The sequence below is a fragment of the Pagrus pagrus genome (assembly GCF_965226575.1).
Source record: "Pagrus pagrus genome assembly, chromosome: 23".
In the NCBI taxonomy this organism is placed as follows: Eukaryota; Metazoa; Chordata; class Actinopteri; order Spariformes; family Sparidae; genus Pagrus; species Pagrus pagrus.
The window spans coordinates 6,679,766-6,698,602 of NC_140205.1; the positions used below are offsets into that span (position 1 = coordinate 6,679,766).

General features: G+C 44.9%; 1 protein-coding gene across 13 annotated transcripts in view; it reads left to right on the forward strand.

Moving 5' to 3' along the window:
- magi2a (membrane associated guanylate kinase, WW and PDZ domain containing 2a) overlaps positions 1 to 18,837 on the forward strand; it is a 226,257-nt gene that overhangs the window by 175,093 nt on the left and 32,327 nt on the right. For all 13 annotated transcript variants that reach the window (XR_014621567.1, XM_084346037.1, XM_084346041.1 and 10 more), the window contains 3 exons: positions 788 to 909; positions 3,570 to 3,752; positions 10,849 to 11,532. Coding sequence is in view for 12 of the 13 variants with exons in the window: in XM_084346037.1 (XP_084202163.1) it covers positions 788 to 909; positions 3,570 to 3,752; positions 10,849 to 11,532 (989 nt within the window). In the remaining variant the exon portion in view is untranslated. The remainder of the gene's footprint in view (positions 1 to 787; positions 910 to 3,569; positions 3,753 to 10,848; positions 11,533 to 18,837) is intronic.

Genomic DNA, 18,837 nt, shown 5'->3' on the forward strand with positions numbered 1-18,837 from the left:
CAGAGGTGTCATTTCTCTGGCTGGATGCTCTCTACATCCCGGGCGAAAAGGGACGAGGGCTCTATTTTTAGACAGGCAGGGGGAGTCATTTGGCTCGACTTTGCTTAAGAAAACCTCCAGAACGACACTTGACTGCTTCACTGCACTCCTCCTCTCTCCAGATAATCTCATTGTCCTGCCTTCTCTTCATGTAAAATATCATGAAAGAAGTTGCCAGACCTTGGGATTATGTAACTATGTAAAAAATATAGTTCGAGCTTCTTCTGTAATTAGCACCGTGATCCTGGGGTGTTCATTAAAAGATAAGGAAGAGGAGGAGACGATGGTGTGTGTTCATGTGAGAGCATAATGCAGCCTGAAAGAGTGAGGGGAGTATCTAATGACGACTAATTATTTCACACTGGCAAATTACAGTATTTGTAGTCATTGACTATCTTCCCCCTTTGCAAACTAAATTAAGACTGACATGGGACGTTGAAGGAAAATCTCTTGTTTCATGTGTCGGTTCCCTCACAGCCGCTGATTCACATAATTCTCCTTGTACGGCCCGAAATGCGGAAGAAAAAGCCCAGAATCGGTCGTTTGTTCTGTTTTTATTCAGCCATTCTGCAGCTCTGTTACATAATCAGGAGGGGACCGGCCATTTAATTAATCATCATAGCCATAGCTGCTTTCGCGCCAAGATTTTTAGATCTGATCTTTGCCGAGAGGGCGGCCGAGTCAAGTGCAGCAGGATGGTGTGAAGTCTGAAGTCTTTGCTGTTTGTTTTTCTTTTTTATCTTTGTAGCCATATAAACAGAAGGACTCAGTTTGAGAACCCAGTCCTGGAGGCTAAACGGAGACTCCAGCAGCAGCAGCAGATGCAAAGCCAGGGTCTGTCCTCACTGCCCCTTCCCACCATCTACAGAGGTAAGACCACCACGCTGATGTCTCGGATCGTAAAGGTCCATTCTTTTCCCAATATCAGAGGATAAAGTCACAATCATTATCTGTCTGTATGTTCATAATGTTTCTATCTATGTCAATGTAGCGCAGTGTTTTTATTATGTTGTTAACTTCTTAAGTTTTCTGCCAAAAACGGATTTCTGTACCTCCTCCAGCTCAAAAAGTCTCTCATTGGCTTCAAATATTAGCGTAATGCACCAAAAGTGGATTGTTTCTCATGAAATACGTCAGGTTCAACAAGTTAATCACGACAAATAGGACTGTGTCTAATTGGGAAAACTCATTTCAGAGCAGTAATCCAACTAATCAGTGAAATCAAACAGCAACTATCGACCTTTTATAGCATCATAAATAATAAATAATATAGAAAAAAAGTTTGAAAAGTGCCGGAAGAAGAACTTTCACTCGAGTAAAACCACGTCTCAATCCTCTCTGACTTCATAGGTGTCATAAGGCAACTTGAATTCTTTATATGAATTAAGTTTTTAATGTGTCACGCCTGCAACTAGCAGACACCATAGATTAAATAAGCCAGATGCAGAATGCTTCATATGCAAAAATCAAGATCAGACGTCACAAATTACCTCACAATAAAAGCCAATAAGAGGCATTAAATCCAGACTAAATCAGTTAAAAACACTGGAAAGGTTTACGAAGACAAGAATAAACCACACAAGGAGACGAGCAGCAGCAGCAGCTCCTGCCTTAATGAAACTCTGATGATCCTTCTTCTATTAAGATAAGATAAGATTTTAATGATCCCGCAACTGGAAAATTCACTTGACACAGCAGCTCCAGAGACAGAAGCAGCTGAGAAGAGTGAAACTACATCAAAACAGGACAAAAATATCAAAGATATACATGTACTGTACAACATAATCCTCCACAAAACATCTCGCCCTCTTTTCCAGGCTTGTGAGACGATGTAAAATTAACTGAATGATCCCAGTTTTTGATCATCTGTGCACCAGGATATTTCAGGACGGTGCTGAGTAACACTTTTTATTTACTTCCCCAACTTCAGGAGAAACTAGATGTGCACATGTTGCTTGCGAAGAGCGTTTACAACCAAGCATGACAGCTCGTTTTGCTCATAAGGAACAGATCTACTACATGTTGACTGGCAGTAGGAGATCATCACGCTCGCTCTCCCTCCAGACTGATAGTAGTGTATAAATAGTCTTCCTCCCAGGTGAACGTGTGGGCTGTAATGTGATTCACTGTTTTGTTTAATGACCGGTTTGTTGCTACCTGATTCCAGCGCTAACTCTCCAGCAGCCATAGCAGTAGGATGTACTGCTAGAAAAAAAAACTGTCTGGACTGGTGAAGTGGAGGTTTGTTTCCATAGTAACATAGTAGTCCACCGCTCTGAGTCGCTCCAGTGAGGCTCTCTCTCCTCCCTCTCCCCCACCTCCTTCCTCCTCCTCCTCCTCCTCTGTCTCCCTCCGAACTTTGATGCCAGTGGAGGATGCCAGCCCCTGTGCCACCCTCCCCAGATCCCCCCTCGTTCAGGTCGGCCCGGTGCCCGAGCGCTGCCACAGCCTGGGCGACCTCCGCCGCTCGCCAACTCTGGGTCGCAGGGGGGCAGCGTACGCTACGTCCTCCTCCGCCGACGTGTCCCCTCTCCGGCGTGTTCTCACCCGGCGGATGAACATGTGCCCACATCACCAGCATAAACAGCAGCAGCAGCAGCAACATCGCACCTCCGCCTGCACTGTGGTGCTAGAGCAGCCTGTCTGTAGCCCCTTCTCCCTGTGGCACTTTGTCAGTAAGTAGGCCAAGAGAGAAGCAAAGGAGGCTGACTGTCGTTCCCATGGCTGCCTGCGCTCGTTTTGACTTACTGTAAGCATGCTAGCTCGCAAGCAAGCTTTCCCCCCTTGAGGCAGTTGAAGGATTTGTGTGACGAGCGTGTACCATGACATGTCTTATCGCCTGGCGTAAGCAGGCAGGAGAGTGTAATCACTCAGTCTATGTCTGGACCAGTGACGGCAAACAATGTATGTAAACTAGCGCGCTAGCCACGTCTCCCTCAGAGGTGGAAGAGATTGGAGACTTGGTTAAGTGTGACTAAGCTTGTTGGCTGAGATCCTCTCATTCCTCCACGAGGCGCCCTTCCTCCAGAAATCTCCCAGCTCTCCCTCCTGCAGAAATTTCCCAGTCCTCCTGTAACCCTCTCAAGCACCTTCTCTTGGAACTGATCCCTGATTGACAGCATGTCATTCGCTGAATTTTTGTGCTGCTCTCTGGGTAGCCTTGGGAAGGGATTGAAGACCTGCACCACTGATGCTCTCTGCACCTTTTTCTGCCCACAATTTCCCAGCATGGGAGGAGAGGAACGGATATAAGATTAGTATATTTGGGTGTAACTTGCACGGGAGCCATTGAACCACACCTGCATCTTTCAGCACCACAGACCCACCTCTGTCCAAAACTCGCTAAAGATCATACCCTGCCAGTTTTTCCTGTGGCTACACCCATCTCTTTCTGGATAAGCTTTACCCATGCCCCCCCCACCCTGTGAGCACTGCCCCTGCACCGGCTTTGAGGTCCTTTTCAATCTTTGCTTCGCAGTATCACGGTGTGTATATTCGGTTGATTTGTTTCTTTTTGTGTCCTTTTATAGAGAAGCCGCTGTTCACGCGGGACCCGACTCAGCTGAAAGGCAGTTTCTTGTCCACATCGCTCCAAAAGAGCAACATGGGCTTCGGCTTCACTATTATCGGAGGCGACGAGCCGGACGAGTTCCTCCAGGTCAAGAGCGTCATCCCCGATGGGCCCGCTGCAGCCGACGGAAAGATGGCCACAGGTAAGCCTCAGGCATGGCTGCAATACAACCGGAGAAAAAACAACAGATCTGTGACTTTATTTAACCAGAACCTCTCTCTCTCTCTGTCAGTGAACAACCTTCACATGTAGATACATCAAGCAGGACCACAAAGGCACAAAAGTAACTCATCCTTGCTTAGTTAAATTTACAACATTCCTAAAAGTTTTGTTCCTGCAGTATCTGGTCCGCTGATCAGCAGCCATCCAAAGAACCGGGGTTAAGTTTTCAAGGCTCCCATTTTTCATGCAGTGCAGCAAATTCAAGTACAGAACAAAGTAAAGTTTCACAGTCAAACACAATGACAACAATATACACACTTTCTAACACTTTTTTGTATTTCCAATGTAAAACAGGGAACAGTAACGTATAAAATAGTACAGGTGATGTATGTAAAGGGACATTCACAGTCTGAGCACCAACCCATGAAACAGTTACTCCACATAATCAAAGAGCAACCAGGGTCAGTTATATCTCAAAAATATGCACTTTCCAGGGGTTTTCTTTCATTTCTCATTTGCCGGACGATATAAAAGTTTGATGTCACGATGATAAATGCTTTCAAAATATGATTCAAACTCTGAAAATGGCACTTAAACATTCTGAAATCACTTTACCGTACCTGTTTAGTAAAAGTAATCAAACAATATTAAATAACACTGGTTTCCCTTAAGTATACACTAGAATGGCACTCAGTAGAGCGCATACCTCCGCCAAGGCCCAGCAGTCAATCAAATACAACATATTTAATCCGCTACCAGCCACCGACATACGGCTTTTTTATCAAGATCCATGCATTATTCCCTCGGAAATGAACAAAAATGGGATCGCAGTGTTAAAGAACGAGAGAAGAAATTCCTGTTTTCCAAGTTTTGTTGAAATCCGTTCAGTAGTTTTTGTGAAATCCTCCTGACAAACCATGGACACGAGTGAAAACATCATAAATGGGCTGTGACTCATCTCCATGTCGTTTTTCAGTTTGGAAGTCACATTATCTGTTTAGCTTTTTCTTGGTGGGGATATAAAGGGCGAGCCGAGCCTTCAGAACGAGTGACCTTGCGGTAACTTAATAAATAAATAAATAAATAAAGATAAATCAGGAAATCAATACAGCTTTTTCAAGTCACTCCTGAGGATATTTACGATCAACCCGAGTGTTTTTATCCCAATCTGCAATATAATCTCATATCCTCCCATCCCTGGTGTGCATGAGCATCTGCAGGTGCAACTTGCAAAGCCAGCACTGTAGAAGTTGTGTTTGTGGGTGTATGTGTGACTGCAGACTTTCCTCCCTCCATTAATCATAAAGGGGACTTTATGAGCACCATAACTCCTGGCTGTGGCCACATGGGGGTGGAGCTGCAGCACATATGCACAGATAGACACAAACGGCGACACTAAGACGGACCAGCTGTACTTAAAGGTCAGGGGGAATAGAGCTAGCAGGCTTGTCAGTGCTCTCAGCATGCGATGATGCTTCTAGTTGTATACACTGGAGCAAATTCAGAGGTTATAGTGGTCGTTTATCACACATACAGTAAGCTGGTCAGGGAGTTTGCTCTGTAATAAAGCTAGTAGTCTCATTCACAACAGCTTTGCATTGTTATACAATATAAGTGTTGTTATACAGTCCTACTTTCAGCTCATCTCCATCTATCTCACCATCCGTCCTCCATCCCCACACCTCGCCTCCCCAGATATTGTGTCCTACTTCTGCTAACTCGATCACAGCAACTCAGAAGCTCACACAGACGCAAACCCAGACCCGCAGAGGTGTGAAATTCCCAATTCAGAAATATTTGCGCTGCTTCTCTCTTCGTGACCCCTCCTCGCCGTCTCCACGACCAGGGAAACTATGTTCGAGAAAAGTTTTCTTAAATATCTGATGTATTTCTTGCAAGACGACATTCAAAGCAGGCGAGATATTGTGTGTATTCTGGGTGTATTAGCTGTGCTGTTTTCTGTGGTCTTGTGAAAAACAGAGTTAGGAGTTTGCGTTAGCTTGAAGTGGAGAAGCTTAGTTTGGATGCCAGAGGCAGCGTTTAATGCAAAATCAAGTGGGTTTGTTGGTACAGTGTGTTTCAAACCGGAGAGTTTACAGCCTCAACACTCATTCAGCAGCCGAGTTATTCGACTGAACTGTTTCCATGTGTTTTCTATTTTCAAGATAAGACACGAAGAATATGCACCGCATTTGGCATTTGGACTTATTCAGTGTCACAGTTTGTAAGAGATATTAAATGAAAAATATACAGTTGAAATGATTTCGGCATGAAATTGTACAGATTCCTGAAGGTTTAACTTGATGGTGTCACTAAAATTACTCGTTTATTTATTATTATAACATAATCAGGATAATTAGCTGTTGCTAGCAGCTTTTGTCAGCTCCAGTCAGATAACTAAGCTAACAATGGCTCCAAGAGTTGGTTGAAAACACTGCCGTCGCCTGGCTTTTTGATTTTCACAGCTGACATATTTTTAAAACAAGAACAGTGTCAAAGTCTCTTAAATATAGGCCACACTTGACGATCCATTTAAGCTTACATTAGAGCAGATAACTGTCTGGGAAAGGCTAAGTTAAGAAATATTCCTCTAAACTCTGCCAAACATCGTTCCCGCTGCTTCAGCTTGTTAAAAAAGCCAAACCTCAACAAGCCTGCTGGGCCTTCGTACGGCCTAGCAGTCAGTTATTATTATCACAATATCAATCATTAAATGTGTTGTAAGCTTTGTCTACAAAGTCATCAGACCGTCGTATTATTGTTCTGACACAGCTTAAAATTCATTCAGGACTTCGTGTCGCCCTCTTTAGCCCGACACACACAAACCAGCGATCACACACACAAAACACTGCAGGCGCTAACAAATGCACGCGCCCCGCTGAGAGTCTAAACTGCTCTGTTGTCGCGGCCTCGCCTCGGCAGGGCCACGGAGACCTCTCGTTATGTCGGCAGACTCTTGAACACACTATTATAGGGAGATGAATATGTCATAAAGACTACGCAAGGATGGGGCGACGAAAGATGAAGCGGCGGCGGCGGCCTTGGTGCCGGCGAGCGCGGTGTTTACAGTTAAGGTCAGCGTGATTTAGAATATACAGCGGACCTACAGGAGGTTTAATAATGGATGCAGAGAGAGTTATTCTGTGGCCATGAGTGTACTGTATTTTCATCCTGGCTTTTTTTTAGTTACATGTCAATTTCTCTGCACCTACATGCACACCGTTATTTATGAGCATATTTCTTTATTCAGAGTTAAAGTCCCTCTCCTGACATTAATTAACCCCCTGAAAACTCATCTCTGTCACTCACAATACATACCTACAACACACCTTGTTGGCGAGGTAATTATGAAACACAATTATTGATTTCATTAGACATAGAAAAACGTAGACTTCACATTTGTCGTCGGTGGCTAAAAAGCTAAAATTAGCTACGTGAGTTACCTGAAAACGCCGCATCTGACCAACTTTTGAAACAGTTTTTTACAGCCGTCAGTGTCCGTCGACTACACAAAAACATAATTTCTCTCAGAATAATGCTTTAATGGAGCTTGACTAAATAAATCTGGTGTATTTTGGTGGCTGCCAGGCAGTCGAGTGAGTATAAAAGAAGAAGTATGCGCTCTACTTAGTGCCATTCTGGTTTTTCCTGTGAAACACAGGATCGTTTTTCATTTTCAGTCCTTGAAAAAAAATACTTGAAATTACAACATAGTCTGCTAAAAAAAATGCTTTTTGCTTAACATGCTTACGGTTCGTTGAAATGTGTGAGCTTTGACGAGGAGTCATGAGTGATGATGATCACTTAAACACAACTGTTACCATCAAAATGATTTCTGAGCCGTTGTAGAGACGCACCGAATGTCATTTTCTCGTCCGATTCCAGTTTTTTAAAAGTCTGACTTGACCTGATTCAGATTTTCCGTCTTTCTAAAAACTATATTTAACCACATTCACTTTTTTTTTTAACCTTTTTATTTTTAATTAAATTGTATGTTTGTAATAAAACAGCCTGCCAACTGCCCTCCAGTCAGTCAGTCTGAGGAAAGCCTCTTGGATGAGAGGTGAAACATCTTCAAGAAACTGAAATGAGTCCAACTGCCTACGATACAGCACTTACTCACGATAATGACCTGGATGACTGAGAACATTCATCAACATGGAATAAAACACTGAATTAACAGGTTGTGAGCTATTTTAATGGCCTGTTGTCTGAACCTGATATATCTGACTGTAACCGGCCAGTTGGTGAATCTCTAAACTGTTATTTTAAGGTAGAGTCGTTACAAAAAGTTGCTTTAAAGGGTCACAAGCCGTATCCGTTGGACAGTTGTGGCAGCAGATATCTCTAAGTCTCTTCATGTTTAAGCATGCACGGTAGAATATGTGTCTGTATGTGACTCCATAGCTTTGTCTTGTAGCTGCGTTTCCTCCGTGGTCATGAAGGATGAGATCTGTGGTCACAGCGAGGGCACCGCGAGGTCACGGCACCATCATTTGTTTTCTGCCCGTGCGCTCAGCTATTGATTCTGACACCGGTGCTCAAGCCAAATGTCGTCGGCGTTTACCCAGATTAATTAAAAAGTCCCTCACGTCACGTTGCCTGGAGGCGTGAGCTCTCTCTGTCAATACGGCCATTAAAACTTTTACAACACATCGCGCTGATATCTTAACCTCGGCTGCTGTCCCTCAGATCGGTCAGGCTCCACTTCAACAGCCAATCCAGGGAAAATCATTATGAACTGCCATGTTGTTTTATAAGAAGTGCCACTGATCCAGCCATTAGTGCTGTTAAAGTCGCCCGCTCACATGGAGCCGGCGATTAGGAAGGTGAGGGTCAATCACAAAAGCACACGCTTTGCTTATTAATCATGAGAGATCTTTGTTTTTTCCCTTTTGTCTCCCTGCAACACACACTCACACTCTCAACCTGCCCACTCTATAGAGAGCGCGACAATTATGGCTGCAATTACAAAATAATTGTTTTCATTATCAACCCAGGTAATGCTGTTTGTCAAACTTTAGAACGGATCGTGACTATTGTTCCCACTTACCCAGTGTTTTAAAAAGCTGCATGGTGCCTGCACACCGGAGCACACGAGTCTATATTTAGTAATGTGGTTGAGACAAAGATAATGTGGAGCGCGTTCGTGTAGAGACGTTTAATTGTCACCTAGGTTTTTATCTACATTGCAGTTGCGAGCAAGTAAAAAGCACTTGGACCCGTAAAAGGCAAAAACATTTTAGCCACTTGTCATCAGCGCTGTTTTACACCTGCAGGCAGATAAAGAAATTGCATGTGATCATTGTTATCTGCAGAAATGGTTCACGGCTGCTTTAAGAGACGGTGTTGATGTACCGCACAGCTGATTGATCACGAGAGTAGATGTAGAGAGTCCCGGCACAGTGCAGTTTTCTTTACCCGAGGTTCACTGTGCATCTTCTAATCTTAAGATAAATGATTGCCTCGTTTAGGAGTTGCTATTAAAATCTAAACCTTGTATGAATGCCAATTAATTTGTTGGCATTGGTACAACTACAGCTCTCGTGAAGTGGGAGTGTTGTACATCATCGTAACTGTTTCTTCTTTATCCTTCAACTTTCTCCTCAGCCAAAAAAAATTGTCCTCACAGTCCCCGTCTCTCTTTCTTGGGATTTGATTTCCCTTCCTCTTAACTTAGACACGTCTCACTAATCAAAACAAATGCCGTACTCGCGGCTCATGCCTGAGCATGCGAGATCCCTGCAGGACTTAATCTGCAATTTGCAAGCGACAATTAAACCGGCTTCGGTCTCAGTCCATCAAACTCGTGCCGTTAACTCGAGACAATCTCAGGTTTGTTGGAAATGATGTTTGTGAAAGGCTAATAATAACAGAAATATTAAATTAACAGTGCTTTTACACTGTTTGCACGCCTGTCCAGGGGCATCTTGGAAGCCTATTGTGGTTAAAGCTCAAACCATATAATTGCAACGTCCCCAAGTCAGTTTTTTCTACAGAGCCTAACATCACAAATCATAATTTGCCTCAGAGAGCCTCACAGTCCATACAGCGCTCAACACCCTCTGTTCTTCGACCCTCGGTTGGTTAAAACCCCCTTTTAATGGGGACAGACAAACATGTAATACATGTCAATAAGTAGATCCAATAAATCAACAAAAGACTGTGGATCCAGGTGTGATTATGAGCCGTGTAATTCTCCTCTTTCCACTTGTTTCCTTTGCTAGAATCAATCACACGACATACTGTAGAGCAAGGTTATATTGTGGGGCAGTATTTTTAGTAATGTGTCGGTTTGAGTTATGACTCTGAAACAGGTATCCGGTACGGATAATGTCCTTTTTTTTACCAGTCTGAGTATCATCGCAGTCAAATGTGTAAATATCCGAACTCATGATGAAGAAAAATGTTTATTTATTCAAGTTTCTGTAAGTAGTTCTCACTGATATGAAGCTCAATTCTGAGGCTGTTTTCAAATAAATAATAAATATAGCAACTTCTGATCCACTCATATCAATTTAAAGGACAAACTTACTACTTTTGGCCTTTTGTACACACATGTACACATGAACAGCATGAACGCTTCCTAACTGGGCATTATCCGTGTATGCAGCATCATTGACAAATCCGGAGTCGGACTGTTATAATATCGGAGTATTTGAGTTTGTACATTGATGGATTGGATGTCGTGTTGTCTATATTCAGAGGGACACAATCAAACTTGATAACACAATGATGAAAAAGAGGGACAACAACAGCTGCTGACTGCTTTCACAAAAATAGCATTATCCAGGACTATTCTTTGAAGAGATGTCACGTTTCCCTGCCTTTTCATGTTATTTACTGTAACTAAGCAACCAACCAGAGTAATCAATCTGCTTCTTGTGTTGGTGTTATTATTTCCAAAATAATGCTTAAACGCTCAACAGGAAAGAGATGATTTTATTTGAACACCTTGTTTCCCAAAATGGGGCTCTTATGCTTCTCAGACAGTAAATGTATCTGTATCTACTGTATCAACTTCATCATCCAGACTTGAGCACTAAGTTTCTCTCCGTCCATCCTTTCGTTCGCAGGTGATGTCATCGTCTACATCAACGATGTGTGCGTCCTGGGAACCACCCATGCCGACGTGGTCAAACTCTTCCAGTCGGTGCCGATCGGCCAAAGCGTCACCCTCGTCTTGTGCCGCGGCTACCCTCTGCCCTACGACCCGGAGGATGCCGCCAACACCAACAACAACACCACCACCACCATCATCTCCCCGCTGGGCATCATGGAGCAGCGGCCCATCATGGTGAACGGCAGGACGGGCTACGACAACTACCTGGACTATCTCTCCCGCACGACGCGCTTCGTCACTGACCCCGGTCAGGACCAGGCCAACGCCCAGCAGTCGCTGCTCACCCCTCACCCGGGTGACACCCACCTGGACGGCTCGCTTCCTCCCACCACCGGCACCACGCCTCCTGACAGCGTCTCCATGGCGTCGTCAGGTGCGACCCAAGGGGAACTACTCACCCTGACCATGGTGAAGGGCGTGGATGGTTTTGGCTTCACGATCGCGGACAGCGCTACTGGCCAGCGGGTCAAACAAGTGCTGGAGCCTCTGGGCTGCCCGGGCCTGTGCGAGGGCGACCTGATTGTGGAAATTAACAAGCAGCCAGTGCAAGGATTCACACACTCGCAGGTGGTGGAGCTTCTCAAGGAGTGCGGCGTCGGAGTCGAGACCTGCCTGGTGATTCAGAGAGGCGGAACAGGTAAGATCAGAAGTGCTGCAGGTAGGGATGGTGCAGATGATGTTTGGCTTTCTCGCCGCATATCTGTCTGCCTGCTCATCTCTGTCATCTTCTGTAGCCAAGTGAGTCTGTGTGTGTGGCCACAGAAACCTATTCTGCAGTCCTGCAGAGCTCAACAATGGCTGACTGATGCACAGCTCCTCTCAAGTGCCCTTCCTAGTCCTCTTTTCTTTACCCAGGGAGAAAAACAGCTTTGCTCCACTCTACCTAAGTAGACCCTTCTGTGCTCTGCTCACTGAGCCGTACCTCCTAGTGGTCAACAAATGTCGCCTGATTGAAGTGCATTGTTTTCGCAGGGCTGAGTTATTTTGAAAGACTCTTTTTAGATTTTTACTGTCATGTCAGTTTTTATACGTATGGTATGTTTTACCTTCTTTTGAGCCACGAGAATAAGACCCCGAATTAAAGTGTGTCAGAAGTAGCAGAGCTTTTGCACAAAAATACTGCAAATGGCTCTGAAGTGCTTTTCTACCCTGTGTTTTTCAGAATGTGTGGCCCCCTTGACAGTCATAATTATGCACTGCAGTCTGTCGTGACTCACACAAAGGTTGTGATTTGCAGAATCAACAGGTTGCTGCTTTCAGCTCTGTGAGTGTGTGCGGTGCGTTGCAGCGGGTGTTTGTGGAGTGTGTTATAAACGTCCTCAAAGAGCCTGAAACCTTCAGACAGCGGACTTCTAATGGTGACATGTGTGACATTGAAACAAAAGGAAAGGTTCGCTCTCACGTCCCCTCTGAATTTGTATACGGCTCAAATGACACAACATAAGTTATGTGTGAGCCTGCTGTGCCTACAAACCGAGTCTGCCCTCTCATTGAATTACGGAAGTAGTGCATCTGCCAGGGATGAGTCAGCCGCAGCTCCGATGTTGAAGATTAAAACGTTTTAATTACATCTAGAAAACAGCAACATCGGCGTTTCATCACCCCAAACAGATACGATCCGTCTTGAATCCTTGTTGTTAAATGTTGTTAAATGATTCTGCTCTTTGAGTCTACCTGTCCTCCATTTATCTTGGCATTAAGCACTTATTTGTCGGGCGAGCTGGAAGCCAAGCGGACTGAGAAACCAATACTGATTTTGTGGAACCGATCTGTAGTTGTGCATTTTGCCTTTTTGTGTCGTGTAATGTCACATACCGATCATAATGCCAGCTGCCTGGTGCCACAGACACCACTGAGAATCACCCACAAAGGTCAGCAGCCGTCCTCTGAATAGATTTATTTGCCATTTATTTCTTTATTAGGCCGCACATGCCTCCGTCAGTGAGCAGGAAGCCGACAAAGACGAAGAGGAGACGCAGAGCGAAGTCTTGTAGGAGTGGAAAATGTGGATATTTTCTCACCCACAAAAGGGAGATGAATGAATATTTTAAAGCCTCGATGTCGTCTGCCAGCACATAAACACACACACACACGCATGGGAGAGGTTAAAAGTTTTGTGCCACCGTCTCAAAAAATCTCCAATCTGTCGACACACTCCCCACACACACAAACATAAAAACCGCACAGTCTCCCATCTGCGCGGGAAGCCAACGGTGAAGCGCCGCCCGCCATCTGTCCGGGTTCTTCACTCAACGGAGGAGCTTTAGAAGGTCGGAACAAGCGCTCCCGTCTAAAAAAGCAGCCCGCTGGCCCGTGGAGACTAACGCCAACCTTATTTACATGCTATATTTCATCTCATTATTCCAAATGTGGATATGGCTCGGCTCCGCTACGCAACAATACGCCGGGGTGCAGTGTCGCATCTGCTTGTGTTGATTTTCTGTGACATGACAAGCTGTGGGCGCTAGAGGTGGGAAAAAAAACGTCCGTGCCACCCAGTCTGCTCCGGCGGTAGCATGACTGCTTGTGGCGCATATGTGTAGGAATGAGTACAGCTAAGAAAAGATGCCAGAGCGTCCCAGTCAGCCCAGTGGCTTTTAAGGCATCTCTTGAGAGTATTTTTGTGATTTAAAGAGAAAAACTCTGTCAGACTTTAAGCTCATTAAGATCAGAGTCTTTAGACCCTCCTGAGAGAAAACAGTCACAATAAAGTATTTATGATTTTTGTCTGTAAACTCTTCTTTTCATGACTAAGAAGAAAAACCACATATCTCGCTCTTTCTTCATGTGGCAAAGCTAATGATCTGTTATTCTTTCTAAAGTCTTGTGATGTTGGCTTTGTTGACTTTTACCTCTTTAGTCTCGCTTTTCCACACACTTTAAAATGGTAATACAGTCAGGGGTTAGTGTGATGTTTTTTATGCTATCACGGGCAGAAATTCGAGCTGTGGCTCCCGGCATGAGGGTCGACGAGGAACCCAGTGGGTCACGAGATTATTACTCCAGTCGACCACACCGTGTGCTAACTGCGTCTGATGCAACACAGCGTCAGATGCTCGCTGTCCAACAATGTAGACAAGGGTGTCTTTGCCTTCTTTTTTCCTAAAATCAACAGTCCGCTTCTTGGTTTTGCCGACACTGAGCAGTAGATTGTTCTCTGTGCACCACTCTGCAATGCTGTTGATTGCCTCCTGATATGAACTCTCGCAATGCAGCCAGGATATTATGCTAGCAGTTAAAGTGTCTGCAGTCCACACTAATGTCCAAGGTTGACATTTGTACCCAACGTGGCATATCTTGTTCACATTATATGCTTATTAGCCACCTGTCGCAGCAGGAGGCGGCGGGGGGATGTGGTGGCATTATTACAAGCCAACAGGCGACCGCAGTTCATATCACATCACTGGATATTTATTACTTTTGATTAATTTCATGCCGACAAAGCCTGGTGGTTTTTTTTGGAAAGCTGCTGACATTTGCAGTGGTGTTTCTTGGGACCCAAACCAGCTAGTGTTCATGTGAAGCTGGACCATCTATGCTCTAACCAGAGTATAAGTACAGCATTGTGACGAAAGACAAGTAGAAAATTCAATCCACGCAAACATTAAGTTGCAAATTAAAGAAACGTCTTTATGGAAGATGGAATCAAGCATGTGAAGACTGAGTGTTGGGCAGTGGATATGGCACCGTCGGGTCCAGGCTGGCAGGGACGTCGTCTTTCTTCATCAGGATGGGTGCGTGAGCCACTGGACGGTAGTCACTAAGACAGGGACGATGATCCTCTCCTGTTGATGGTAGAGGTATATTATCTGTACCAGCAGCCTCATTGATATTCACTCTCAGGAGGATTTGGATTATTGTGTTGAATGTGTTGGTTTCCAGTGAAGTTTTGGCTCTCAGTGAAAGTTTTGAAGTAAATCTAGTATAAAAATTGTTGTTGGTCACTTTAATTTCATGAGATCTGAGCTGTGAAATGTCTGAGATGTCTTATTTATTTATTTTACGTTGAAATTGACTGTCGCAGACTGTACCCCGATACGAAAATCTACTACTTTCATGTCATGACATTTGAAGTCTTGGGATTGTTGTGGCGAATATTTGTGTTTCTGCACTCAATTATCAGCAACATAAACGCTCCAGACTGTGAGATTTTGAGTTGCGGCTCATTCTCTCAGAAAAGGCCAACTCCGAGCGTTCAGCCAAGCTATTACCCATCCTAATAAAACTGTCACCATGCTGCTGGAATGATGCTCCACCTCTTAACACACCACAATTTGGCCCGCTCGTTTGGACCGCTGGACACCAGCCACACAATCTAATAGAACTGGCTGTTTTCTCTCGTTAAGGACTTGTGCCACTAGCTGGTGTAGCAGAGAGGGAGCGAGATCCTGACTGATATCCGTCACCAAACAACTGTTACGCTCCCGTCTCTCTCCAAATATTTGTCAGTTCAGGGACGAGCAAACAGCTCATCACTTTTTACTGAAAACACAATCTGAAGCGGGGGACGGAAGAAGCGCCGGGAGCTGACTAAAGTTTAAAAAGAGCGCGAGTGTGCATATTTCTGCATGACTGAATTTTGTTGGAACGACTGCATGTTTATCCTGCGGACAGACCCTACCACCTCTCACTATCTGGTCCGAGGGAGACGAGCATTACCGAGCTTCCCTCCCACACGTTTGTTGAATTACAATCCCAACGAGTACATGTGGCGTTTTTAGCATCAACAAGTCATTACCACTATCATTTGGAGACATGCAGTAGGTATAATCATCATGAACAAAAGAGACAATCATGGTGGAAAAGTGGCAGTTTCTCACAGTCTTCTTCACTGCGTCACCAGATTTGCTCTTTCACTCTGTAGTTTCAGTGCAAATAGAGCAAAAGCTTCAGAGTTTGTTGTACAAGAAGATTGTGGGCTGAGTGGAAAAGAAAATCTTCCTCCCGTTCACAATAACGTCAGACGACTAGTGAATTAATCAACTAATTATTTCAGCACTGTAATAATTACACTTAGCCGAATAATCAAGAATGAATTGCCACTTTGTTTCACTTCATTTATTCAGCCCAGCGTTGTCGTCATGGAAGCTGATTTCCTGTTTTGCAGCGAGGGTTACTTTGTTTTATTTTAACCTAATCAATCAGTAGTAGTGACCTGATCTGGTCTGTTCCTATATATGTCGGGGGCATCTGTGTTGTGGCTGCCGTATCTGGTACACATCTGGACCTGGTTCATTGCTGGATGTGGGCCAGATGTAAGTGGCTGTACGACTCTGAGGATCTGATCAGTTGACGGGCAGAAACAGCCATCATCATTTGCAACAAGTCATATTTTAATAGCTGAGGAAATCAAAGGCCTGGGCAGTGATTCAGATACTGTATCTGGAAACAGGCTAAATATCACCAAGCGAGCAATATGTGCTGACGAGAATGTTGTTGTCACTGTGCGGCTGCCAAGGAACAAGCAGAGATTTCAGGAAGAAATAGTCCAGCTCATAACCCTGAGTAAAGCTGTGTCTTGAATTTACACGTCAGTGTTTGTCTAATATGTTAACTATTGAGCTTTAAAGGTGCTTGTAGGTAGATTTTGTAGTCCTCTGAGAGAGCTACGCTAGCAATTTCCCCCCATTTCCAATCTTTATGCTGAGCTAATGAGCTCAATCTTCTTATCCAACTCTGTTCAAAGAGGTAAATAAGCGTACTTCCCCAATTCGCAAAATGTTTCTTCCTGTTAAAAACAGGAAGCTAGGGAGGGGCTGGTCGTGGATATTGATTGGTGTTAATGGTAGCCAATAGCACCGAATGTGCGGCTCGGATCACTGGCTGCACGGCTAATGGGGCTAAAATAAAGCTACTGTCAATCAGGAAACTGTGTATATGAGTTGAGGGCGGGAAATCTGAGGGAAAACCAGCGAATGTTTCTCCAAAAATATGACCCACTTTAACCCAAATCAGCAGATAAGGTAATAATAAAGTAAATTTGTATTTTTGTCCTGTAATCAATGAAACTCAGCCCCAAAAAAAGGCCAAGTGCAGGATGGGTTGTTATTGTTTTCCAGGAAAAAACACACAGATCTGTTTCAATTTCATGGGAACAAGATTATGTTCTGGATGTCATTGTAATCATGTGGATCTTTGCTACTTTCTAACAGGTGTATATCTTTAACGTTCCCCCTGCTATGTGTCACAATGCTCACGAAGACCTCGCCATCGAAAGCGAGACACCAGAGCCGACGTGACCGCCGGTTCACCGTCTAAACACGGAGCCGTTTACGATAAAACCATCCTGTCAATTAAGCCCCATCACCTTGAAAAAGCCCACGCTTGTAATATAGTTATGATATTTAGCCATCCCTTAAATTTTCACTTTGACTTCCAGCAGCCGATTTTCGCCCAACAAATGGGCTCTCATCACCCGTAATCATTGTGCCTATTTGTGTGTGTGTGTGTGCCAGCGCTCGTGTGTGTGTGTGTGTGTGTGTGTGTGCATGGCAGACAGCCTCATTAGCGGCTATCTAGACCATTAACAGGCTGTGTCCTCGTTGCCACACCAGCAGAGACGCGGGGCTGTAATTAGCAGCAGAGACTTTCAGCTCGTTCACATGTACGCTCGCCCATTTCGCTTCCTCCAACTTGCAGCATTCTCCCTCGCTGCCGCCCGCCGCCCACCCACACACTCACACACACACACGCTCACACCCACACACACACAAACGCTGAGCCACATGGTTTGGTTCACACGGGTTTTGCATGCACACCTACACGCCAGCCAGGCACACACACACACACCTTCCTCATCTTGTACGCACACATCTCCAAGGCATCCTTCAGCACACACGCCCACGCACGCTTACATAAACTCCCCTTCCCTAGTACCACCCTGGGTAAATTGTACATTATGACTCAGCTGCCTGGTTTGACCTTTAACCTGAGATCGGTCGTGTGCACACGGATGACCTCGGGGCCGCTCTGAGAACCATGCAGAAGGTTTGTAGACAAAGCAAAGAAGAAGGAGGGTTTGATTCACCGAGCCTCCTCCTGCCTCCGAGGGAATCGGCGTGTAACTAGACAGTGATTCATTGGATGTGTGCGAGCACGAAGTTGGAAACAAAAGAGAGGAAGGGAAAGGAGAGAGCCGAGGAGTGATGACTTCGGCTCTCTGCCAGGAGAACACAGACTGTCGGCCATGTTCACACTTACAGCTCTGTCCCCACCGGCTCCACCAGACCCAGAGGAGCTGCTCGCCAGGGATCGATATCCCGTCCAGTCAGGCCTCGGGGAAACCAGCCAAGGGAGAGATTAGATCAGAGCAGAACGGGTTAAAACAAAGCTGATGGAGTTTCGTCTTATCTGTCAAAATTAGATCATGGATGCAAAAGTTTGCTCAACATCTCCTCCCTGCGTGTGGGAGAGAAGAATTACCAACACCGGCGCCTCTTAAACAAATCAAGCGCTCCTTTTTGAGCTTTAATGAGACGGAGTGATTACCCAGTGATTGCGCGAGCGTGGTTAAATAAATTGTGCTTGTTTGGAGCATTAATATCATGCATATTCAACCGAGCACCCCTCAAATAATTTTGTTTTGCACACAAGACAGCTGGTTCTCCGAGAACATCCGGAGCGGACATCTGAATAGAGGTGGATTAGTATTAGTTTTCTGCCGCGGATGTTAATGTGACGCCGCCAGCAGCGCTCGTGAGATGGAGATACATATTCATAACGGCCTGAAAGATTCACACGCGCTGCGATCCATTGTAGTGTCATCACGGGCTCATTTGAATAATTGAAGGGCTAGTATTAGCCTCTCGTTGTGGAAATTTAAGAGAGATCTGTGTTTTTTTTTTTTTGTGGGTGGCTCTATGTGTGTTAAGTGGTCGGATGTGTGTCCACCTTCGGCAGCTTCGTTTAACGTGGCGCCCACACGCTGGTTTGATTTATTCAA